General features: G+C 39.7%; 1 protein-coding gene across 4 annotated transcripts; it reads left to right on the top strand.

The window, feature by feature from the left end:
* The first annotated feature begins 561 nt into the window (after nt 1–561).
* On the top strand, nt 562–24,069 carry ICE2 (interactor of little elongation complex ELL subunit 2). Of its 4 annotated transcripts, none has more exons than XM_030955535.1 (15): nt 562–687; nt 1,574–1,678; nt 4,159–4,426; nt 5,473–5,592; nt 6,878–7,012; nt 7,363–7,479; nt 8,547–8,706; nt 10,186–10,370; nt 10,835–11,792; nt 13,764–13,942; nt 15,381–15,510; nt 20,350–20,434; nt 20,525–20,575; nt 21,619–21,874; nt 22,559–24,069. In XM_030955535.1, exons 1-15 carry the CDS (start codon nt 659–661, stop codon nt 22,748–22,750), a joined length of 2,970 nt encoding a protein of 989 aa, XP_030811395.1. In that variant the 5' UTR covers nt 562–658; the 3' UTR covers nt 22,751–24,069. The 4 variants fall into 4 exon arrangements, with proteins under 4 accessions (XP_030811395.1, XP_030811399.1, XP_030811398.1 ...); XM_030955537.1 differs by lacking the exon at nt 562–687 and adding an exon at nt 854–1,036; XM_030955538.1 differs by lacking the exon at nt 1,574–1,678 and having other exon boundaries at nt 643–687.
* Nucleotides 24,070–26,717: the final 2,648 nt, after the last annotated feature.

Raw genomic sequence — 26,717 nt, 5'->3', positions numbered from 1 at the left:
CACACACTCTGCCCTCATCATTTCCCCATCTTTAGGGCAGTGACTGGCATCACGTCTTCTTGTAACACCACAGGCAAATCAGTTTCCATCACCCAGACCTACGGGTTGTGAGAATACCCGAATTCCACATTTTACCATACTAGGAAGCCTGCCCATCAGTTAAAAAAGATTTCGCGGCTCTGCTCACGAGAAGTGAGCCAGGGAAACTAAACGCCTAAGAGAGGAAGGATGCTGCTGAACGCAGCCTCCTCTGTGGGCACCTCAGCCCTCACGCGCCTCCGACCGCTCAGTGACAAGCTGCCCCCCTCCCACCTCTGCACACCCGGAGCGGGAGGAGCCACCCGGGACACCCACCCTCTACCCAGAGCCCCACCTCTGAAAGAGCCGGGGAGGGGCGGGATGTGCCGGCCGAGACATCCACCTCCTGCCTAGGCTCCGCCTGCGATCACGGAGCAAATCTCCCAACACAGTTCTCCTGCGCGCCACCATTCGCCCCGCCCCACACAAAATGGCGGCCACACTCTGAGGCTCTGCTCGAGCCCGTTTTCTTATTGGCTAACTCAGACCACCTGACGCATGCGCCGGGCGCTGATTGGCCAAGGTCCTGAGGCGGTGAGACGAAGAACCGCGAAGTTGCCGTCCTGAGAGCTTTGTCAAGATGGCGGCCGCGGGGCCGCCGTTGACATGGTGAGCGCGTCTCCCTCTCCTTGAGCGGCCTGGCCGGGCGCTCCTGAGGCGTGGGCGGCGGACACAGCTCCGCGCTGCCCCGCCGGCAGCAGAACGCCCTGCGGCCCGGGGTGAGCGGGGCGGGCTCGGTTCCTGCCCCGCCGGACGCCGCCCCGAGGGGGCGGGCGCCATTTCCTGTCGTTCCCGCGGTGGGAGCGGGAGGAGCGCGGAGGTTCCCGGGGCTCCGCCTCAGGGGCTGCGGGGTCCCGTAAATCCCCGGCGGGGATTCGGGGCAGGGACCTTGGTCGTGTTTCTGATACGAAAAGCTCTGCAAATACGTAATTCGGCTCCTTAACCCTAGAGGGGCGAGGTTTGTTGAAATTTTAGTTAGTGAGGTAAAACGTAAATAAAATCTTTGCTCGTACCTTACACAGTAGTTAGGGAGGTTGGGATTGTATAAACCCTGTTCATTTGAACGACTATATTCGAAAAAAAAAAAGGCAATATAGAATATCATATCAGCGTAGAAGACAAGAACAAATCTTTTCTGAAAAGCTAAAACTGGTGTATTTTTCTCCAAAGTTCCAGCGATTTCAATGCAGAGTTTGTTTTTGATTCATGAACCTGTGAAAGTGTGAAACTCCCATGAGAATTTCACCATACCTAGAATTGATGGTTTGTATTAATGAAATTATTTTGTACTGTGCAGAATATATGTCTTACTATCAAAAAATATAAGGCACTAGTATAAATGTAACTTCCATAAAAAGGAAATCTGGAACCACTGTGTAGGTGACCTCTCTTTTTTTCATATAAAATAATTCTTGTCTTTGTTTCTCAGGAGTAGAAGTGGCCTTTAATTTTTGGGTTTTTTGCTATATATTTATTTTTAAATTTTTTTTATTAGGGATATTCCACCAAAAAATGGCCGGGAAGTATTTTTCTCCCATGAACTTTATGAGAAACATTCCTTGTCTCTGAGCCTCTCTGAACTCTGGCATTTATCAAACAGGTATATTATTTTATCATTTTGTGCTCTTTGTTACCATGCCATGGATACATCCCCATACTGTTTTGGGGAAAGCTGCATGTTGTTTGGCACATGAGGGTTTGTTCCTGCTGTTGGCCTGTGCTTTGTGTGTTGTGAAAATTCAGAAAGCAGGAGGAGTCCAGGTTGAGTGCTTTGCTCTGGGAAATGAAGCTGTGTGAACACAGGTGGTACAAGTAGTGTTGTTTTTGCACTTTTGGTGTCATTTTCTTATTTTCTTAGGTTGAGGAAGTAGAATAACATTGATTTCACATAGTGAGAAGTGTGGCTCCTGCTGCGGGATCTCAGCATTTGAGGGGTCTGTATTTAGACTCTTGGTTTCAGAACTTATTAAGCTGATAAGGGAGGTGAATGTGCCTGGTGCATGAACCTTCACTGGGAGGAATGTGGGTGGGAAACCAGCTAAGTGGGGAGTTCAGCATGTGGGGAAATAGTTTGTTCAAGAGGGGAATTACTGTGTTTTTATGAACTGACAATGAGAGTGTGCATTTGAGGGGGCTGCCTGTTACATCCCATGGCTTCACCCCACCTCTTTAGCTAGAGAAGCTGTTCTGGTTCATACCTATTGGAGCAAATGCCCTTGAATTGGCAAGATGCAAGCACAGCCTCACAGCTTGTTACTGGTACATCTGGTACTGCTGTGGGATTCTTCCTTAGGAGATCCCTTCTGGGATGGACACTCAGGAGTGGGAATTGTGGCCAGCTGTGTGTGGTTTGGGTGGGTTTACAGCCAGAAGAAGCAAGAGAGGTTGCACTGGTAAAAATCAGAAATGGATGGAGCTGGGTTGTGTCACCAGAGTCAAGAGGAAGAGAAATTACACCTGTTGAAGCGAGTGTGGAAGTAAAAGCTGGAGGAAATTTGCTGATTTTGGGGAGTTTCTCATAGATATTTACAAAAGTGTATTTTCTCTTGGTGCAGAAGCAGTGGAAGCAGGTTGCTGATAAAATGAAGGGGAAAAATTTAAGCTGTCAGCTCAAATAGAGTATAATGCTGTAAATATGGCCAGAAAAGCTCTGTCAGATTATTTTGGTTTGCACCCCAATGAAGACTGTGACAGCAGTGCATAGTGAAATGATCTTGATGTGCTGCCATTTCATTCGGTGCTGAATATAGCCAATTTAAGCTGCTAGAATTTCTTGATGTTCTTACATTGGCATATCTGAGTCAGCATCTTGTTGCTGCTACAGCTTAATTAAATTTGCCAGTTTGTGCCACAAGGATGGACACATTCTCATATTTAGAGAGACAGCTGTGAAGTGTTATTAAGAACTGTGGATGAGATACTGCTGGGTTTGAATGACACTTGAGATGTTTTCTACTGCTGAAATAGTATCTTAAAAATATGCTTTTTCCAAGATCAGCAGTTAATGTTCATTTTGTTAGCCTTAAATATTTTCCTCTCTGAAGTACAATTATTTTAAATAGACCAGGGCTAGGCTGGTTGGCCTTTGTTTACTGGAGCTGCCTTAAGAGCAAGCTTTATGTTACTTTTTTATTGTTGTTAAAACAGCCATGCCCCTTGCCCTACCCTACTATTAGTTTTGGTGACTGATTCCAGCATTGTTTAGAGTAGAAAATTAAATACTTGATTTGTGTACTCCATAAGAATTCCTTCATTGAAATCTGGAATTTCTATTGTTACAATGAAGTAATTTTGATTTCCTTCTTCTTCAATGAAGGAAAGGCTTCTTCCAGTTAAATCTTTCTCCTTTACTATCAGAACTGACTGACTGTCTGACCTTTAGTTCAGTTTCTGAACAGTGGCCACCAGTGAGTGATGAAATGTGGAGATTCTTTATCCTTTCATTAATAGTGTGTGTTTCCAGAACAAATAATGTGTTTCATATTTAGCTTGTTAACACCATTTTGGTTTTTTTTTTAAAGAAAATTGTAGGGGGATAGAATATAAGAAAATAAAGATAGTGTAGAAAGTAATCTTACCCCTAAGGAGTTGCAGCTGGGCCAATTATCAAAGATTAGGAACAGGCCTGACTTTACCAGGCCACAGCTGAACCAATGAGAAGAAGAGTGCTATAAAAGAGTGGGGTTGCTGGTTGAGAAGGAAACTGGAGTCAGTTGGCTGCTTTGTTAAAAAGAGTCAGTGCTCTGAGGAGATGCCCACAAGAAACACCAAGAAGGTTTGGAACTTTTGTGATAAGGAGACAACAGTATGGAACCCCTGCAATAAGATGACAACAGAGAGCCCTACCTTTTTTGTTTATTTGTTTTTAAACCAGTTGCAGACCTGCTGCTGGCACTAAGGGTTAGTCTGATTGTACAGGTGAAGTTTTAGAGTAAGAACAGTCCCCTGGCACAGGTGGGAATTGGAATGGCAGTCTCTCTCAGAGCAGCTCAAGCTTGCACAGCTGCCTTTGTTGTTTCTGACTAATATTAGTATTTATGTGAAAGCTGTAAATTGGTTCATTTGTTACTTTTCTTTCAGAGAGGCAAAGAAAAATGCAGAGGCATTGGCAAACTCCTCAGAAAACAGACAGGCTTGTGGCATGCAGGCTGCAGAGTCACTTGAGGGGAAGGATAAAGGCCCAGCTGATGACCATCCTCTCCCAGAACCCAGACTCCCCTATCCATTTACTTCTTGTTTGACTGAAAAGGAGCAGAAGACATACTTGTATCTGATGACTAAGTTCTCAGGAAAAAGAAACCATTTCCAAGTTAATGAAGCAAGTCAAAGGGAATTTTTCACATATATGGTAAGATATGACCATCACAGAGGGAGTCATACGAATTTTTTTTCTTACAAAGAATAAAAGAAAGGGGGAAAACTTGTTTTGAGTTCAATTTGTCATAGAATTCATGGTGTTATAAAAGGTAATAAAGATTTGAAGTACTCAGGATAAGCTTTTTAATAGATATTGAAAATGTATTTAGTAATTTCATTGAAATTGGGGTTTTGGGGCTTTTTTGTAGTTTTTTTTTAAAGTGATCTGAACAACTGAGGATAAGTGTAGATCTTAGACAACTGACCAAACAGCCCCCCAGTCCCCAGAACACCCCTTTTTTTCTGAGGAGGAAGTTAAGAGATGTCCTTACTGTGATTTTAGCATTTCATAGTGGCTGTAGCAGTCTTAGGTAGTGTTAGGCTGTGGGTACCCTTTGATGTGATCTTTGCCAGCTGTGGAGCTGTGTTCATGGGCAGGGAGGGCCCTGGGTGCTGCCCTGCTGTGCTCACACAGGAAGGGCTGAGTTCCCCCTGCTGCTGAGCCTCAGCCATGTGTGTGAATGGGCCACCTTTATGTTGGTTGGGAGCATCATTTTAGTTGAGTCCTGTAAAATGTAATTAATTGGCAAATTGTTTTGAGCCATTGCATTTGCTTTCCCATGCTTCCTTATTGCTACTTTATGTTACTGCTGGAAATACTGTTTCCAGGCACATCAGTAACTACTGTGTTGTTGTTACTTAAAATTTCTCACGAAATCTGAACTCTTTGTGACTTTGCTGGGTAAACTTCAACAACCATGTCTTATAACCTCTCTATTTTTAAATCTCTGTATCAAAGGAAACTTGCTGTTTGTTGGGGATAGTGTGTTGCTGGTTTGGGATTTTTTTAAAGGAAACGGGCCTTGCAAAAATTTTTTTTACTGAAGTGAAACTGAACACTTGTCAAATTGAGTAGCAAGTGGAATTTTTCCTTCCCTCATATCACTACCTGTACTGTCTCTCTGGAAATTTTGTTGGTTACATGTCTAGCATAGAAGATTCTGTTTTGTCTTAAAAATAGTTTTTTCCTTCCCCCAGCAAATGAAAGAAGTAGTAAGCAATGAAATTTCAGAATTTATGAAATTTGCCCAAAACGCTGCAAAGAGCTGTGCCCAGGATTATGATGCCATCTCTGAAGATGCCCTATGTTATACTGAGGTAATTACCAGTGCCATGCTTAATTCCAGCCCTTCCTAATAAACTGTCTTGGGATCATGATCAGGGTAGGTGGAAGTGCTCATGGTTGTGGTGTTGCCTGCCCTGCTGATTTCTGTTGGGATGAGATAGGGAAGTGGCCATTTCCCCTGCTCTGCACAGGGGGCTTGGTCTGTGCTTCATTGGAGCCAAAAAGATGTCCTAGAAGAAATCACTGCAAACATACTTATTCATCAAATAAATAAATAAATTGCTTCTTTCTGTTCAGGAAAAGAGAAGCTGCATTCTCAGTATGCATTTCCATTAAGAAGTGGCTCCTAGATAGACACTGCTGGGCAGAATGTGAAGCTTACCTCCACAGGAAGGCTTAGTAGCATGTTACAGTAGCATGTTATAAAGTGTGTTTAATTAGAAGTTACTGAGGCTTTAATCATAACCCTCTGCTAGTTCATGCTGTGTTAAATATCCACTTTGATGATTCTAAGATCAAACATGAATGCAACTTCATGCATTCTTCTTGGGTTTTTAGCACTTTTTTGAAAAAAGTTCATTAAACCTTCCCATTACTGGGTTAACACAGGGTTTGGGCACATGTGAAGACAAAGATCTTGCTTTCTTTTTCTTTGCACCCTGAATATTGGGATTGGCTTTGCAATTTTGTATCATGTCATCTGGTCACAAAATGTGTCTCCAGACTTCAAGTCGTATTTATTGTTAATACTCTGACTTAAAAATGAAATAGAGGCCTATGTTTTGTTTTAACCAACTTGCAGAAAGCACTCTTTCTAGTTACTAAACAAAATCTAAATATCCTAAATACTTAATTCAGGTTTTGTAAAAATTATGTTGAGTTGACAGGACAGTGAGTTTCAACACAAATGGAATCATCCTGTGCCTTTACCTTTGTGACTTTTGCCTAGGCTTAGTGTAAGCTGGGTGGTAACACAAAAAATATTACTTCCTCTAAAAACCAAGATAAATAACTAAAAAGAAAATTACCTATTTAGCACATTTCAGACTGTACTAAACTGCATGTTTTTAATTATTGGCCTGAGTTGTGTGCTTACATTGTCAGCCTTGCTTATGAAGGGCTGAGGAGAATCTGGAATATATTGCAGTTCTCGTGACAGTGATTGTGAGAGTATTATAGATCTGAATCGGTACCTGTAAGTTTTTAAATGCAACTTGAAATTATAGAAAACACTTTTCAAAATTAAAAAATCATCCTAAAATCCCCCATTCTTATGAAAGATACAAATGCATAAATTATTATTCTTTTTTGTGTTAGGAATTGCTGCGTGCATGTATTGGACATGTGCAGAAGTATCCAGAGGTTTACACCCTGCAGGAGATCATGAGTATCATGGGAGGAAAGTTTCATACACAGCTGACCTTTAGGTTGGAAAAAAATCTTCTTGCAATGGTAATACCTTATGTACACAGATGGGGTTTGTGGGGGTTTTTAAGTAAGTAGGATTATGTCAGAGTTGTGTTAGGCAGGGATTAGGGATTTTTGCAACTATTACCCAGTTTTTGAGTTAGGGGTTATAATTTATAATTTAAATTACTAATTAAAATTATTTTGGTAGTAAGTCTGTTAACCCTTTTCACCAGATGTTTACCATAAAAAGATTACATTGATAGTATGTTATATCACATAGCTTTATAGTGGACCTGTGTAAATTTCTAATATTTTTCTTCATAAGAAATGCAGTGTTGGGTGAGCATGATTGCTGTGAAAGCTGTTTTTTGATGCTGCTTGATTTCCCCCAGGGTACAGCAAGACGTGGTAAAACAGATTTCCCTTCCATGCCTGTTCAGCTGCCCACAGACTATAGCACTGTTACATCTATTATAACCCCAGAAAAAAAGGCTCATGTGATGCATAATGTAAGTAACCCTTGTATTGTTGTTTTTAAGGCATATTTTGTACACAAGTGCAATCTGATCTTTTTATGTGTTGAACAGTTTTTAGAATGCATTGGACCATTAAATAGCTGGAATTTCTGTTTGTGTTTTTCTACTGGGAAAATCAGGGAGTTTTCATACTGTAGAACTGAGGGTTTTGACTGTTTATTCCACATAACTTTTCCTCAGCTATTTTAAGGAGTTTCTTCACATATTAAAAACCAAGCTTTCACCAGCAGCACTGTAATTTCAGAGACACTTGCTGAAAAAAGGAGCAGGGGTGATGCAGGAGAATGGTATAAGCCTCAAAACTGTTAAACAGCGCCCTTCTGATGATGGCTGAGGTGGCAGCAAAAAGAACAGAAGAGCATAGCTGGGTTTTTCTTGCTTCTCTCATGGTCCTCAGTGCTCCTGGGCTCCCATTATCTTCATAGTCCTTGATTATGTTCTTCTGCCTCATGAGCATTCCCAGCCTCCTTCCTTCATGGAAATATGTACTTGTAAAATTTAACAATTTTATTATTTCAGTTATGAATTTGTATTCTTGATGAGTTTATATTTGTTTTAAGGTTCTTTATATCTAATCAGTATTGAAGCAACTGTGCAGTTTTAACCATACTTCAGTATTAGATGTCTTTGTTGTGCTGTTGGTTAACTCATAAGAAGCTCTGTAGTGTATATTTGTGAGTTAATCTGGTTTGGGGGATTTTCTTTTGCTTCAGCATGTTCCTGTATTTCGTGATTATCTAAATTCCTATACAACCTAGTAATTCAAATGTATTGAAATTAACTGAAAATACAAGTTAATAAGATGTGTTTTCTTATGCTGCAAAGTGAATGCATTAGATTGAGCTAAAAACCTTCAGGGAAGTTTTTTTTCTTTCATTTCCTTTGAAACCTGGCACTGTGGTAGTCTTTGGACTTTTTTTGGGGGTAGGGGTTGTATATATCCATTTTTGGTTGAGTTTGGAGTTTTTCTTGTAAATTTAAATTTATGTGTATTTCTTAAAAGAACAACTTTGGAAGAAATAACTTTTTTTTCTCTTTAGGATATTAGTTCAGATTCAAACGCAGAAAAACTTGCTTTGAAATATTGTCCCCAAGTTGTTTTAAGTAGTCAATCATTATTTACTCTACTGAATAATCATGGACTGAACTACAAGGAACAGTGGGAAATTCCAGTTTGTGTTAAAATGATCACTGTTGCAGGTATGGGATGTTTTTGATGTTAAAACTATGGGGAGGGTTGTCCAAAGAAGCTGCAAAGCTGATCCAGGGTCACTGGATGTTGTTTCCTGTACCTTTTCCATCTTGTTACTGAGAATAGGAACAACCTCTACAGTTAGTAAATGTTGAATATGGACATTCAGCTATTTTCCACCTGGGGGAAAAAGCCAAAACAAAAAACTAGTTAGAACCAGTTTTGCTTTTCAAAACTCTAAGTTGTTGTTCTTGCAAATAAAACAACTGCATGAACCTGTTAAAATTATCAAGTGAACTGATTTCAGTAAAATAAAAAAACAGAGAAATTCTGAAATTTTATGAAAAAGCAAAGAGCAAACCTTTTCTGGAATTAAAAGGATCTAATTACATCACAGAATAGTAAATAAGGAATGAATGTCCATTAAGATAATTTTTTCAATTGCAGCAGAAAATGTTTTAATAAGCTGATGAACTCACCTGACTGCTTTACTTTATTTGTCAAGCACTTCTTCAGTAATCTGAATATAAATTTCCTCCCTTACACTTTTTAACACAGTATGGTTTATTCAAGTATTCATAATGTTTGTTGTGTTGGAATGTCCATCTGTGCTTCTAGCCCAAGTTTCTATAGCAGACTTATAGACAGTAAATAAGCTATCAAATACCTGCAACATCTACGTATTTTCATTTTCCTGTGCAAATTAAATGACTTTATTGGGAAAGATAATGCCCGACTCCTTTTGTAGCAGCATTACAGTTTTAAAACCTAATTTTTGGATCCAGAATTAACACCTGAAGGGGATTCAGATGGTGGTAGAAATACACAGAGGTTCTTGAAGGGTTTCCCTGTGCCTTCCTTTTCCAGTTTTCCCTGTAACCAACCCCTTGCTTTAATTTTCTTTTGTTCATAAAGCAGGGAGACTCTGGGGACTGGGTTCCCCATGTGCCTTGGCTTTCTCTGCTGGGATGGGCAGGGCATTGCTTTTATTTTTGGGGAAGTCAGATGTGTAAGTGTGTTTAGGTGCAAACAAAGGAGTGGGGCAGCAGAGCCTGGACAGAATTAACTGATTAGAGGAGAAATAAACTGCAGCTATCGCTGGCAACGAGACTTAAAAAAAAGAATTGACTTTCAAACAAGGAAGAAGAAAAGATCTTTTTGGAAAACAGAGTACATTTGATGATATGATGCTGTATAGGAAATGATGAATCCTCAGTTCTTATTTTACAAATTCTCTACTTACAACTGCATTTGAAATATGTTCAGCTGTTAATGTGGTGTGTATTGCTGCTGCAGGATCACAATAATTCACACTGTATCTGGACATACTTTTATCTTCTGTTGTTAATGAATGAAAGGATCATTTTTCATTTCTTCTGGTGTTATGTGCAGTGGATTTGACTGTAATTGGAAGATGAAAGATTTATTATTTAAATTATACAACAGTCTTTCTTCATTTAATATGTACTCTTTTCATTCTTGGAAAGGTAGCAAACCAGCTAAAGTGGTTTATGTTGATCCACCTCTGCTGAGAAAAGAAATGACAGTACGAGAGAGGAATCAAATCTTCCATGAAATTCCAATGGATTTCCTAGCAACTAAAACATCTTATGTTCCAATTTCTGATGTATCAATGGACAAACCAGCTGAGGACAACCTGCTTCAGTGGGATGTATGTAGATTCATGTATTCTTAAAAATAAGCAAAACCAAAACCCTGTATTAAAATTCCTGAGTTGCTTTTCCTGTGATAAAGGGAAATTAAGGTTTTCTGTTGGTGGTTTTTCTGTTGTTGAGTTACAGACCCTGTGTAGTTCCTTTAAGTGCTTCTACATGGGCATCTCAGCCTTAATACTTACTTCATTAAAATGTCTTTTGATCAGTTTGCTTCAGTGGAAGAAGTACAAGTGAACTTGTACTCTTTAGAAAGGCCTTTAAACTTGAGTCCCTTAAATAGAACCCAAGATATTCAGTAGTAAACAAGAACAATTGTTTTTCAATTGTTGATCTTCTTTCCTAACAGTGAAATATGGATGGTAGAACATTTTTTTGTGTTTTCAGTTCAGCAATGTCTCATTTCTTGGTTTAATTGTTTTGGCATGTTTTAATTTTATTACTTTCTTATCCCTGTGGTAAGGTGTGTCCTGACACCTACCAGTGCAGGACAATTCCTCCTCCAGATGACACAGGGATGGACTTCGATGATGATCTTACAGAGCTTGAAACTTTTGGAGCAACAACCAAGCTCTCAAGAACTTGTAAAATGGAAACTACTTTTCCTACAGCTAGTAACACTGCTAAAATTCTATCTCATGGCCTGAAAATGGCGGGGAAGAATTCATCTGCCATAAACAGAGGAGATGAAGAGGAGAAAAACACCCTTTCTGAGCAAGAACATTCAGCATGTGCCAGCGTGCAGCTTCCATCATTAGATGGCATTCCAGGCTGCAGCCCTCAAGAACATTCTCCTTGTAAAAGCTTTCAGTCAGTGGAGGTAGGACTGAGCAAAGCACAGCAGGATGTCATGACCAAGGAAGTATTGGACCGTGAAACAAAATTAAATCCTCTACCTGTTGCAGTGAGTTCTGAGAAAGAGCCTGATGGTGCACAGAAAAAAGAGACTTACACTTCTTTATGCAGCAGTGACACGGATGAAGAGCGTTTGGTGATTGATGCAGAATGTGAAACTGCTGCTCCATGCAAGCCAGCTGTACCACCAGCTGGTTCCTCTACCTCAGCAGAGACTGCCAGATCTCCTTGCCCTGCTCAGAGTCCTTCAGCAAGCATCACTGACTGCTCACATACCACAGATCAGGGCAAAAAAGCCTCCAAGAAACCTCCAAGAAAGTTATCCAAAGAATCAGATCCTGTCGGGCAAATTTTGAAAATGCAAACTGAACTTCTTAAGTCCCCTTCCCCAAAAGCTCCTGAGCCAGTGGTGAGCTGTGATAATTCTAATGCTGTGCCAGCCCAGCTGCCTGAGTCTCCAAAGCCACTGATGACCTCCAGCACAGAATCTGTGCCAGCCCCAGCCTCCAATGCCACCAGCTCCTCTAGAAATACCTGGACGTGGCTTTTTGAGGGAGTGCCAAAGAGTAAGTGTGGTCATTGTGTAAGGAGGAAAATTGAACCCAGTGTGTCAATAGAGCATCTCTTACATCTATTTAGAGATGTGCCTCAAGTTAACAGTACCTTTCTGTGTGGGAATTACTGTCTTGCACACAGAAGGGAGCACTGGGAGCTGTTTGTCCACAGAGGTGAATGTGAAATACTGTTTTACTGTAGAGGAATAAGTTGTTATGCACAAGGTTTTTAAGAAGAGAAATCATTTGGTAGTGGAATGAGTTCTTTTTGCATAGAAATTCAAATATTTGAGTAGCCTAGTCTGCAAAAGGAGTTTCTTGTCAATCAAAAGTAGAATTATTTCAATTTTTGTAGAATAAAAATTAATCAAATTATGCTGTTAAAAATGGAGGAAAAATTAAATTTGTGTGTCTTAAGTTTTAAGCTTCCTGGTTCAGTTGCTGTTGCTTAACTCCCAGCACTCTGTCCCAGAAGGCAAATGAGGATTCATTACAATCCACCTCTCCAAGTTTTCAGGCCATTAGCTGGATATGGAATCTCTGCTGCCCCTGGACCTTAGCCCAGAATTACAAGTTGTGAAGATCCTGGGGACCATGGCCCTGGAGGTTTTCCTCACATGCCTGAGTTGCATCTGAACTCTGAACAGCTGAAGTTAGAAACACTTCATTGTGTTGGATAACTATGCAGGAAACTGGATGGGCTGTGTCAGGACAGATGCTCTTCTCAAATATTTAATTCCAACAAATCCATGCTTTTTGGTGGGAAAACGTGTTTGGTATTTTCTGAGGAGGTGTGCATTTGATCATGTAGGAATTAATTACTTAATCTATAGGTTAACACAATTAATTCTGTTCTAGTTGAAACTGTGTTATCACTTCCTACATTTTTATTGCTTTAACTGAATAATTGCTAAGACCATGTCTCCTCCCTCCGTTTGAAAGGCTGAGGCACGATGTTTTATTTCTCTTTGTGTTAAAAAGATGGAGTACAGAATTCAGATTTTATAATAAATTTTTTTTAATAGAGATTGTTAAACCAATATTGCCAACGTGCTGAAAAGTGACTGTGTAGGAATAGAAAGCATAATTCTACAATTGGAAAGTTCTGTAACAAGCTGAGAAACCTCTTGGATGTCTATTTTGCACAAAGCCAGAATTGAGTTATATATTTTACTAACAGAAAATTACTTCCAGTTCCTTGGGTAATATCTCCCACAGTATGCATGCACATAAACGCTAAATTTAATGTTAAAAATGTATTTGTTCATAGCACAACAGCAATCCCTGTTTGTAGGTATAGTTTGGAGACATATTTCCACATATCTGCCGGACAAAAAAAAAGAAAGAATTGGATACATTTTCAGCAAACCAATTTGGAGTTTACTGTGTTTATTTGAAACATTTTGTTAAAATGTTTCTAAAGGTTGAAAGGATGTTTGTTAACGTCCTCAAAGCTGCCCTGGGAGATGCAGTAGCACCTTTTGAATGTTCTGGTGTCCAGATTGAACTCCATGTGGTGGGAGACTTGTGCTGCCATCCAGACCTGAGACCTGAGTTACTTCAGTGCCTGATGAATGGATGGCAGCTCTCAGGAGCCATTCATTGCAAATAAATTTTTTCTCTCCTTTGTGCTGAGTGAGTGTGGCTTAAAAAGCAGCTTTTGAACTACTTCTGTACCAGAATGGAGTCTCACATTTGGAGTTCTTTGTGTGAGAAATTGAATGATGTGGGATTATTTAGAAATAGATTCTTTAAGAGAAAATGTTTCCCAAATGTAATTATTTTAATTTTTTTTAATATAAGAATTTTTTGTGCCTAACAAAGTAGTTTTCACCCCTTAATTATAGGAAACAAAAGAGATCCTGGAGTGAAAAAAAAAAAAAAAACCTGAACAAAAAACTCTACTGCAAGGGAACAAAGCTAATCAGCTTCAGTGTAAAAATGTCCAAGCTTGACATTTTCTGTTTCATTCATTTTCTCTAGCAAAACTGCCAAGTGAACTTCAGCTGCTTGAGGAAGACTCCTCAGAGTATCAAGCACCCGAGGAAGGCAATGTTGTGTACAAACTCTTCAGTTTGAATGATCTGCTGTTACTCGTGCGTTGCAGTGTGCAGAAAGTCAACTCGCTGACACAATACCAGAAAAAGAAAAAAGCCCAAAAGGTAAGGATTTTGTTTTCAGCTATTTTTGGTTTGTTTTTTTTAAACAGTTGTGCTCAACTCTGAAATGTTGGCATTTCTGGGATTCCCAGTCCTTGATAGCATTTATGCTTTCACTGAGACAGCTGGGACTCTGCAGTGTGTCTTCTGTAAGTAAATATTTGTTATAGCAGGACAGGGAAGAATAACTTGTGATTTCTTTAAAGGTACTTGATTAGAAGATAAGGAAGTGATTCTTCATTTTTTACTACAGTAATATGCCTGAGTAATGATACTTATGTAAAAAAAAAGTAATTTTGAGCTATTCTTAAAAGTTAATGGAGTAATTAGGGTTTGGCCCAAGGCTTTGAGAATGTTTTTGACCATAAATACTTTCAAGCCAGGATTCAGCCTTGCTATCTTGCCTAGTTAAGCAGGGAAATAGGAGATAAAATGAACAACAGAGAACCCAAAAAGAGATTCTCTTTGTTCTGCTTGAAAATACTGTGGCATTTCTTAGCAAAAAGTTTGTCATGGAATTAAATGGTTCAAATGCAACTGTAATCAAAATACTCCTTGCAGCATCAAGAGAAGGAAATTGTATTCTATAATTCTTAGTAATTTGTAATTTTTTTTAAGAGTCCTGTGAATCATTCAGAAAATTTGTTGTGGATGTCCATCCTGAGAATCCCAGAATTACAGCAGGCAGGTGTTTTGTGAGGTGTTTGTGCTATGTTGAAATGGAAATAATCATTGTAACACTGATTACTTGCCAAGAGTCTATGCTTAGCATCTTGCTTTGAAGAAATCCCATCTTTTTGCTATCGATCCACTGCTTATAAATGCCTGGGAATAACTGCTTCATTATTCAGAAACCAATCACTTGTTTTTGTTGGTTTTTTTTTTCAAATTTCTGCTTACATTTAGACTGGGGGTTGTCAGTGAGGACTGGCAGTGCTCTTTAGGGTTAACTCACTAGTTAGGGTCACCTCTGATTTCAAATGAGACTCCAAGCATTAGGTTCTAATTTCAAGTGAGATTGTGAGAGGAGTGATGAATAGCAGAATTCTGCTAATAATAGGCTAATTAGAAATGTTGTGTGTTTTTTCTTAAATTGCTGCAGAGGGCAGTAGAGCACAGAAATGTAAACTTGAAATTAATTTAGTCACATGGAAAAATTACTAAGTGTCAGAATTTTATTATTTGTAAAAGCTTGGCCAGGCCTTTTTTTTTTTCTTTTTTTTTCCCTGTCGATTTCACCTTTCTCTGTATAAAGTGTCTGTACTCCAGAGTTTGTGCTGTGGATTTCACAAATTGTGAACCTTCGAACAAAATCTCTGAAATGTCTTTGTTACTTCAGCTGTGGTAGAGGACTGTGGCTATTATAAACTACAAAATGTAGTAAATTGTGGATGTTTTTGGACAGTGAGTGCTAATTTTTCTTTTATCTTCTCTTTTCCAGCCAAGTCCCATATTCCTGTTACCAAAACTGGAGTACCAAGCCTACTATGGTGTGGAAGCTCTTACAGAAAGTGAAGTGTGCCAGCTCTGGACACAGAGTATGCTGCATTCTAAATGCTTGTTTTATGTTGGTAAGTTCATGTCTTGAGTTTTTCCTTAAGCCACATGTATGTGTGAGTATTTGTAGAACAACAGGAGAGATACGTATTTATTAAAGGTGTATTCCATATATCCTTTCTTATTTTGACTTTCTATTTTTGTTTTTTTACATCTATCTTCAGTAAGTTTTTTGTCTAAAATTTCTGTTGGGTGCTGGATGAGGAAATTCCAGCTTTGGTTTTAGATAAATAGTATCAATGTCCTGTAGAAAATGCTGTATTCATGTTTGTACAATGACATTTTTAAAAGTCTGGGAAGTTTTTATGTCTGTTGAGATATAGGTTGTGTATATTATGAGAAATTAAAATGCTATACATAAGGAATGTGACCAGATTTTTTTAACAACCATTTTAATATATGGAGAGCTTTCTGATACCAATTATCTTGTAATTAATATTATTTTTAAAAGGAAAATTTGCAATGAAGTGGTTAGTTGATACTTAGAATATGCTTGGCACATGCTGCTGAGTGAGGGCAATCCTGTTTGTACAGTGAGTGGATGTTCTGCAGTGGGATTGCCTTGCTTTTTTTGTATAAACAAATCTGGGTTTTCAGGTTGTTATGGCAGCAGTTGTGGCCTGTGGTTGCCTAACCTTTCCACTTGTGCACTGAATTACACTTTTGCTGTTGTTGGCTCACATCAGAATGCTATTTTAGAAATGCTAACTTCTCTGTTTTCTAGTTTCTACATACAAACTAGGCAAGCTACCATAGAATTATTAGGATTATGTGAAATCTAATGCATTTGCCAGTTGCATCTTGGTCTGCTCTCTTTATTCAATGGAAATTATATTTCTAATTTTGAACTTTAAAAGCAGCATTTGATGTGGTTTTTCCATTCCATTAAAAAACAAATCATTACAATGAGCTAATTATGTACAGAGTTCTCTGTTTATAGCTGTATCTTAATGTACAGTACAGAGGCCTTGCTTCTCTCTAGCAAGCAGAGCACTGTCTGAGTGCATTCTGAGTGTTTACTGGGGATGTGTCCATCATACTGAGCTGCACTGCAGTTGGGCTTCCTGTAGGAAGTGTTATCAAAGTTTTTATTAACATTTCTAGAGTGGCAAGCAGTGTGAGGAAACAGTGAGCTGTGGAGAGAGGGCTGGTGTTGTGGGGTACACAAGGTAAAGGAGTGAGTGTCTGTCTAATCTCCCAATACAGGAAATTGAAGGTATGGCTTGCACAGGACTTTGCAGAGAGCTCATCTGGCCGCCACCTCTTTTTATGGAAGTTCTTGGGAATGCAGGAGACAGCAGGATGAGTGTGGAGGGGTGTTGCAGATGAAGAGCCACAAAACCCTCCCCTTCCAGCACAGCTTTCCTCTGTCTCCTGGAGGTCCCTGCTGGCTGTGGAACTGGCAGTGCCCTGGACTGGCCTCCAGCACAACTCTGTTCCCATGCTTGAGATAAAGTCACCAGTGCTTCTCAATCCCAGGGATATTCCAGTCGTGTTGGTTTGTCAGCTCCTGGATCCACTCTCCAGAAGCAAGGCCTGGGGCCCACAGGAGTTCTCCTTTTGTGGGCTCTGAGGAGACACAGGATTCTCTGGGTTGTCTCTGTCCTGCACAGTAAATGGGTGCTCCTGGCCTGTGGGCAGATTCTTGGTACTGCCATGCAGTTTCTTACAGAGTAGGTAAAAAAATATGTGGAAGTAAATATCCATTCTATGAAAGAGCATCTACCACAGTTTTTTATAGGCAGCTGTTATCATATTCTACTTGGGGAGTCTTCTGCTCTTGGTATATTGCAAGGTAGTTGTGAAATTCTGCCTTTCAGTTTGTACTCTTAAGGGAGCTGTGAAAAATGCAATGTTACACTCAGATTTACTCAGAGGGCTCTTTGCAGCAGAGGGCTTTGTCCTGAAACTCCAGGGACAGTTCTCTGAGGGTGATGATATCCTGGTGTTATGGACAACTTAAAATGGGGTGACTCTCTCATTCTCTGTCACTAATCTGATACCTGATAGTAAGACTGCTGCGGTGATCTGTTCAGTGTAAGGAGAAAGGCAGAGAGCTTCTGAAATCATGCTGTAATTTGAGTTATTTCAAGTGAAATGCTGTGTTCTATAATAAAAGAATTTTTAAATCTAACATTTTGTAAAGACATAAAGTTACTGCTTATTGGAATATGATCCCAATATTATGGGATCGTACAGGAAGCCCACGAATGGAACGTGCTTGGGCTCGTCTGGCTCTTGCTGCTTGACCAGAGGCAGCAACTGAGGTGGTTTCACCTCAGAGACACCTTTGGCTAGCTGTATGTTGCAGCTGGCACGTGGGACAAGTCCAGGCAAGCAGGAACTCAGTTTTACCTCTGGTGGAAAGGCCTTAGGTGATGGTGAAGGAAAAAGGAGATGGGTCCTGCTGGAGGGTTTTCATCCAGAGCTTTATTCCTAGGTCACAGATCTCTGAATCTTGCAACAGCTCCAACAGGACCCCAAACCGTGTGGTGCCCGTGTCTTAAGCCCGGGGAGAGGGGGAGGGAAGGGGTAGGTGTGCCACCAACCAGGTGGGAGGGGGGAAGTCTCAGGAGACAAGTGGCACCTGGATAGCCCAATGTCCCCAGGGCTGAGGGGCATCTTTTGAACTTCGCCCTTGCTGCCATATCGAGATTGACAGACAGCTCTCAACAGGAGGCAAGGGGAGGGGAAGGGAGAAAGTATTGGCACCCCTGGGAAAGGAGCTGGGATAGCTGAAACAGGGTATTACATCACCCTGCAACATCTTCTCTTTTTGAATTTACCTCACAGTATGAGTGTGGAAGTATGGAACAACATGGTTTGAAAACCATCATCTTACTAACATAGTACCTACAACTTGCATTCTTGGTCAGACAGTTAGTTAAGCCTTTAACTTTTAAATTTTAAGCATGTAGCAGACTTCAGTGTTAAACTGCCTAGGTGTTTTTGGCTCTTGAAAAAGCTTAATTTGCTGTCTCAACCATCTCTTGTATTACCAAGTAAGTATGGATCAAAAGTTCTTTGGACCTTGTTCTGTGCCCCATAATTGTCCAGCACTGTTGAGTGGGACAGAGGGAGGATCTCAGCTCTGCTGTGACTCAGGGGTTGAGACAGAAATCAGATGTGTAACCATGGCCTCCTGCAGCAGCTGCAGCGGGGGGAAATGAAGCTGAGGTGGTTTTTTGAGGATGTTCTCAAAAAGCAGAGATAACATCATCAAACAAAGAGCACTGCCTTCCTCTTGCTAGCAAAGCACCTGGCTTGGTTGTTAAGTCCCCTTGCTGCTCAGATGGGAAATCCTCTATCTGCAAAGGCAGTTATCTCTGTGACAAGCTTCCCAAATAAGGCACTTGTACTTGTCTAAGCAGTAAATAAACTTGTGATAAGCTTTGCTGATTAATAGGAGCATTTTGCCCTGAGCATTACTCACTTATTTGCATTGAGTGCCTAAGCAAAACTTTCTGCAAGAACACTTTACCTTCACGTGAATGGAATAATATTGGCCTTTAAATTAACATTATTTGAAGAATGGGTACAAAAAAAAATGCTACATGTCAAGTATTTTCAATCAGTCACTTCTCGAATATAAGATATAGTTATATAAACTAGGTGGAAGTAGTTCATAGATATTCTGTAATTACTGTTTTTCCCAGTTATGTTATGAGTGTGTTTAGAAGTAGAGAAGTCTGATTTGAGGAGAGGCTGGTGAGGAATACAGAACTCAAACAGATTTTTTTTAAATTATATTTTTAATAATGACTTCAAGCCTCTTTTTGTAGTCAGCAATGTAAAATACGAAATTTTGCTGCTTAGTCTTGCACAAAATACTGATGTCAAGAAAAGTAACAAATGTACAACGTTTAAAGAAATGGGTTGTCCTGGTGCATCTTTTTAAATTTGTTGAAGTGAGAGTTATTGCTTAGTCTTCTTATACAGCACATAAACTTAGTGATGGCTAGCCTGGAATGTGAAATGCTTTGATTTAGCAGTTTTAACTGTGCAATTGAAGCATTTACACTTCCTGAGAGAGCAGATTTGTAGTAAGACAGTAAATTCCAGAGTAGGCTGTGTTTTATTATGCTGCCTTTTCCTCATCCTCCTTCTGGGAGCTGAAATAGAATAGATTTCTGGGAAAACCTCAGCATGGAAAGAACCAGAAGGCAAAGTACAGTAGACAAATCCATGTCCGAGCTATACTGGTGATTCTTATTGCTCATCAAGTGAAATGTGGACTAAACTGTCCTTGGCAGCCTTTATTTTAAAAATGTAATGAGGAGAGCTTTGAATTGTTGCTTCTCACTGTGTCAAAGACAAAGTTGTTAAAGACAACTTGCTGTGATCAAGGCCTGACTTGTAAATTGTAATTCCTCAGGTAAGGAAGGGGGGGAAAAATCAAGAGACAAAGCATCCCTAGAAAGTCATGCAATAGATCAGAATAGAAAAGCAAGTATGTTAAATGCACAAGTAAATTTGTTGCTAAAGATCAGCCTTTGGGATCTGTCCAGGGAGGAAGCAAAGTGATAAGGGTCAAACGAACTTGAGAAAGTACAAGTGACTGATGAGATTAAGGCCATGGCAAGATAAGGCTGTGTATCCCACACACGACCCAAGATGTAAGGTTTGCTGGAGTCAGGCATCTCTTGGTTTGGAAAGGCAGTCAGGGTACAGATACCTGTGCTTAAAGCAGCTGCACATTTTACTCTCTATTATGGTGCAACATTGATAAGTGCTTTTCACTGTTCAATGCCAAAAGAGCAAAGTTTTTTTATCCTTTTAAAAAGATCTGCAAATTATGCTCTTATATTTGTTTGGTTTTATTTTTAGTGTATTAATTTAATTCTTTTTTTCAGGACATATTGATGCTTTTACATCAAAGCTTATTATGCTAGAAAAGATTTCTTCAGCAGCTTTAAGAGAAAAACTTGGATTGATTAAGTGAGTGTTTTTATTAAGTTTTTTAGCAATGAATTTCAAAGCCTAACAAGCCTTGCAAGTTACTACTTTTGCTATTGTTTTCTTTCACAGACCTGCAAATTCGTTAAATATACTTCATCATGTTTTGAAGAAGGTGTCTGAGTAAGTTCTCAATTTTTGTTCATTGTATTTGTTTGCCACACTGCCCAGCTCATCCTGTTTCTTCTGTAGAATATTTGTCTATTCTGATTTTTATTTCTTCATATACATAAAGACATTTATATTTTACAGGTTCTATTAGGTCTATCATAGCATAATGCAGTAGTGTGTAAAATGTGCTTGGTACTACAAGGTTTGCATAAATTATACAAAAGAATAAGAACTTGAGGTTTGTGAACCAGTTTTTCCAGAGAGCAAACTGGACTCTTAGGAGCTGAGTAAACAGTTCACAGGAGTGAGGTGCAATGTTATGTACATGGGCTGACACATGGAGTTTGGGTTTTGGCAGTCTTTCTGCTTGATTTGTAGAAATAACCCTGTGTTCATTTCTGCTTACCTTGACTTACAGCAGCTTTTCTCTGTACAACATTGCAGCCTTTCTCCTGCTTCTTTCCATAGCTACTTCAAGGCTTGCAGCCTGCAAGTGTCTTCATTTTTTTGGTGAAGCATGCTTCTTGCACTGTGAAGCCTTTTCATTCATTAGAGGGTTTTTCCTGCTCTTTATAATTTCTGTAGGTTCATGATTTTTGACTTAAGATTTTTGGTATGGGCAGTTGGTTGAACCTCATCTTCCTGATTAAACCTGTTTAATCCTGTGGGTGTTGGAAGCTCATCTGTTCTTTGTGTCTGTGTCCACATGGGCATCGTTCTTTGTAAGATGCTGCTTAAGGAATTACAGTTTGCCCAACATGGATGGTTTTCAGTGTATGCTTACATGTTTAGATGAATATGATGACAGTCTGTACATTGTTGATAAATGAGTACGTTATGAATACATTATAAACACATTAATTAGTAGGTATTTATCAATACAGTTTAATTAATGCTTTCTTATGCTCAGTCTTTTTTATAAAACATCTAAAGGGACTAAACATCTAAAGATATTCTGCTTTTGCATTAAGACCATATTAACTATTCTGATCAAATAAAAAAGCTCCAAAAAACATTTAAATAATATTTTTCATTTGGAACTTTTCTCATTCTAGTTTGGAGGAGGGCTCTTATTTATTGACTCACGCTGCAGGAGATTCATCAGTTGCAATTTACAAGAGTTCTCTTGACAAGAGCACGAGATCATCCTACAACTTGCACAAAGCTCACTGTGATCTGCCTGCTGTCCCTGCCACTCTCTCAGTCCCGTGGGTTCCCCTGGATCCCAGCCTCCCTTTGCCCTACCACATCATTCATGGAAGAGTTCCATGCACCTTTCCCCCTGCACCCTGGGAAGGGTGGAAACAGAAGGTCAGTATCTCACTGGATGGAAAAGCAGATCAGCAGTTTAGGAATAAACTATTTCAGTCCCTTGGGGTGCAGCTGATATAGTTTATCTGTCATCTTTGGGGGTCAGAAATTTTTTGGGAATCCATCCGGCTTTGTAATTTGTGTTGGTGAATAAGTGATTTCTGTCATACTTTAGAAATTTCCCAAAGATCCTGCTCTCCCCTCTATTATTTTTGAGATAGTTTGACCCTTTAAAAGTAATAAAATTTTCAAGCATTATTTTTCTTCAGCAGAGACTCATTTGTGTAGAAGCCATGTGGTAACTGTGCCCAGCTTTGTGCACTGTGAGTTGGTTTGTAGGTTGAGTTACATGTTTTAGCCACAGCCTGATTTCATATGAGCGCAAAATTGTTGTGCATCCGTTCCTAATTACCTTGTGCACTTTGCCTTCTGCCAGAAGGAAATCCAGGCAGGTAGGCAGGGAAGAGGCAGGACTGGTCACTTGTCACTGCTGACTGTGAGCAGCTGTCCCAGTCCAGATGTGCCCTGGGGTCTGTTTGAAACTACATGAATTAGAAGGCAGTTGTCTGGATGTAGTTGTGTATGTTTGTGCTCAATGCAGATTGAAGATGATTAATTCTGGTAATTCCAATTTAGTTTTCTGAGTTGTTTTTTTTTTCCGATTCTCTCCCTTTGTGTGTGTAGATGGCTGGGGTGAAAAGACAGTTGGACACACCCCATGAGGGAAGGCCAGGAGCTATGGGAGCCCAAGGCAAGCCAGCTAAGCCTGCTAGAGATGAAGGTGTGGCTCCAAAGAAGCTGAGGCAGAATTTCTGCAAGCAAAGAAAAGTGAAGAAAAAGTGGAAAACTAAATTCAACAAAATGCAACTGAAGTAGGAATAAGCCTGGAGAAGAACAAGAGGACACAAAAAAATCTGTGGTTTCTTGCAGCTTCAGAGGAGCCAGAGCAAGCTGGCAGGGGAAGTGGCTCCAATAGCTGGAGCATTCTGTAAACCTTTAACCCTTTGGGTACCTCAGGGGACGTGTTTCAAATGAAAATCTCAAAATCTCAAAAAAAAAAAAGGTAAAAAAGGATGTGGCTACAGCCACTTGGTTGGTTATGGGGAGCAGAGTATCTGCTGTTGGTCTGGTGACTTTTCTATAAAAGCTGCATCTTGAGTGAAGCAGTGCCTGACAACAACCTCTAATACCACATAACCAGATAAAGAGCTTTTCAGCTTTCCCAGTTCTTCCAGATTCACTACAGATTTTTGTTCTCACATATTTTAAAGATATATTTTACGTTGTGCATTGTGTACAGGAGGAACAACTTGGATTTAATTATTTAGCTTTTTTGACATATGGTGTCTACTGGCTTTTAAATAACTTTGAAAAATACATTTTTCTTTTAGAATGGTGTAACAAATGAAGGATAAAAGCTGTGTTTATTTGAATAGTAAGGACCATAAATTTGCATTGGAAAACTTAAAAGTACAGCTAAACAAGTAAAATAATAACAGGAGAGCTGCATTTTTGCATGTTTAAACTGCTGTCACAAAAAGCAGAGGTCTTAAAGGTGTTCTTCCAAGTCTTTTGTTTGGACTGAGGAAGTTACCAAGTACACACATTTGATCAAGCATTCTGCTCACTGGGACTTGATAGGACATGTTTTAATGTCATGAGAGTAAAAATAAAAATATTTGTTTACTGGACTATACCTGCTAAAAAATCCTGAAGGTAGGGATTTTTTTGAAATCAGGCTTCAATAATGAATATATATTAAAAATTTCTTTGTGAAATACAAAGTATTTTCTGATGTGGCTTTTTTCCAACTGTTAGATGTATTTATTGAGTTATTCGGTTAATTCTTTTTTTTGGGCCACTGCTTGTTTTATCTCCAGTATTAAGGTATTGATAAGCTGAACTTGTGTTTGCAATTTACAAATAGTTCTGATTCAAAATCCTAAATGCCTTTAGAACCTTCTCATATTAGGAATACTTTAGCTGTGAGTCATTTTTCCCAGATAACTGACTCTGTCTGGGGGATTCAAGGAACTTTTCAGTTTGTTTATATATAAAACTTTTTGCCAGACTTGTTTGGAATTTGCTTTTCCAGTGCAGTGTCATGAGGTAGAAATGTATGGTCTGTTTGTTCATCTGTCTCTATGCCTTTTACCTTACACTGGTATGTTACTAATTAAAGTGTACGAATTGTAGAACTGCAGTGGAGCAGCCTGTGCTGCTGCTTGGCAATTGTTGCATTTTGGGTGCAGGGCTTCATCTCTGCAGAGGTTCCTGCAGTTCTTATTGGCCTGGTCATGAAGGCTGTCCAAGTGTCACTGTAGAGTGGCTCATCTGTCGCCTCTGCCTCCCTCTTCTGCCTCTTTGGTGTCATCTGCAAACTCCAGGAGAATTGATTTGGTCACATTATCCAGCTTGACACAGAAATAGTGAGTAGTGCCAGCCCCTGAGAAGCTCTGTCCATGACCAGCTCACCTGGTTCAGCTTCGAGCAACAAACCACCAGAAATGGAGGAAGGTCTCTGAGCAGAGGTGTTCCCTGCTGTGAGATCTCTGATGGGTGTCTGGTTCTCCCCATTCACTGGTGTTCATCAGGAGATGGAATTCGTGGCTTTGTGTCAAGTTCAGACAGTTTGAGGTTAGTTTTGGAGGACTGGGAGACATTCTGACCTAGCATTTGAGGTGATTGGTTGGCCTGCAAAACCGTGGAACTTTATCAGTTCTTTCTGTTAATGTGAATGGGCTGTGAATCTGACTTTTTTTTCTGTCGTAATGAGTGTTTTTAGATGTCATTTGCACTATGCACTGATAAACTGCTTCCATTCTCATGTGTGACTGACTAAATCTCTTCACCTTTTCTGTCTGACTGCAAACACTTTTAGAATACAATAGAAGCAGTCTATGTAAGATATATTAGGAAAGATTTGCTGCATTTTTTCTCTTCTTCTAATGTAGCCTAGCAGCTGGAAGCACAGAGAGCTGGGATCGAGTGACCAGTCATCCATTCTGGTGCTGGAAGGTGGGAGATGCCAGCAGCAAGGGACTCTGCCCCACCTCCATGCTGTGAGTTCAGTAACAGTTATTGAGCCATTTGAAGAGGTATTTCTTTTGCTTCTGATTTGTTTGCCCTGTGTTTTAAATAGGAGCCTGTTTCCAAAAGAATATAAAAGTTAGGTCAGGTGTAGTCTTTCAGAGTGCTTTGTGCTGACCTGCAGTTAAGCTTGCTTCTAGTTCTGCTGGTAGAAGTTGCACCATTTTCAGTCTCTCCCCCTGCTGAAATCTGCATGTGTAACTTTCTCAGGTGCTTCTCTGAGAAGTTACATAACTAAGCTCTTTCTTTCTTAATAAAATGTCCTTTCCTATAGTGTAGGTACAGTCCTTCCCAGAAACACTGTCATTGCTTGGTATGTTAAATTCCTCTGTACTAAAAATATAGTCACCTTTTTTTTTAGTTGCTCTTAGAATGTATTGTTCTACAGAGATTCTTAAACTTTATTTGCAAGTTCAAATTCTGTTCCTGTACGTCCAAATCATTGCACTAAAATGTTTTCAAAAATACATTGCTGTATTATACATCTCAAATTAAATTTCCTTCTCAATGCCAGAAAATACCTTTGATGGCCAGGTGACAGTCTATTTAAGTATAAAGCATTTGAATGATGCCCTACTTAGCCATTCTGAGCCTTATGAAGGTCTGTAGATAATCTCAGGCTGCTCTTTCTCATGGCTGCGTCTATGGGGTGAGGAGATATTCTGATATACCTTGCTTGAGGGATTTTTTGGTTTTATGGAACTAAAACATACTGCCAGTTTTTAAATTGTAGAATAATTTAGTGTAATGATTGTTAAATAGTAGCAGTCCTAGTGCAGCCTTCAGGGCATTTCTCAGTATTGATACTTCTGCTTAACAGTGAATGAAAAAAAAGAAAAGGCCTGAAAGCCCCATTCTTCCCCAAGACAGCACGGCAGCTTTGTCTGGCACATAACAGCAGAGGTGGTAGAGAAAACAGTCTTGCTACTGTTTGTGATTAAAATATTTCAATAAATATTAGAAGAACAGTGTCACTTTAAAATCAGTATTAAAAAACCCCATAAGATAGCAGTAACTGTGTGGGGAAGGGAGGGGCTGTTACAGACCCCAGTGGCATCTTCCCTGATTCTTGAAATGAAATACAGCAGCCACATCCTTCTGAGTGTTCACAGCATGTTTTTACAAGTGTGCATTTCCTATTTTTGATAGCCCTACTAGAGGATAAGTATTCCTTTATATTTTGAAATGGGCAATGTCCTCGTTGAGAGGAGCCAGAAGGAGAAGGATCCTGGTGGTGTTGACCAAAGCTATAAAATCTAATTGGCCTCTTTGCTTCCTTCAACTTGACACAGGGCTGCTCTCACTGCAGTGCACAGAGCCAGCTGTTCCAAAACATGCATGAATACATTTCAGTTTCACTGCAACCTACTCAGAGGTACTTTTGTTCAGCAGTTTTTCGCCTGTGCATGAGATTCCTCCATTGTATGGCAGCATGAGTGGCCAGGAATGTCACCTTACCTGCCTGTGCCTCAAGAACAAGCACATACCACAAGCCTCTCATTTCTCACATGCTGCCAAGTGAATACAGTTTGAGAAGAAAGAAAAGAACAAACTCTGCTATGGCAGGGATCATCAGGAACCTTTGAACGGGGTTTTAAAATAGTTGTAGGTTTTAATAAACCTTGAAATACTTCTGAGTGTTTCCAGCCTTTTGATACTCAAGAGCATGGAACTGAAATTGTATTTTTGAAATTTTACTTGAAGTGACACCTATAGACTCCCTGTCCATTCCCCACCACTGCCTTGTCCACAC

The sequence above is a fragment of the Camarhynchus parvulus genome, chromosome 10 (assembly GCF_901933205.1).
Source record: "Camarhynchus parvulus chromosome 10, STF_HiC, whole genome shotgun sequence".
Lineage (NCBI taxonomy): Eukaryota > Metazoa > Chordata > Aves > Passeriformes > Thraupidae > Camarhynchus > Camarhynchus parvulus.
The sequence above is the reverse complement of the archived record's forward strand: the minus strand, read 5'-3'. Positions and strand labels throughout refer to the sequence as shown.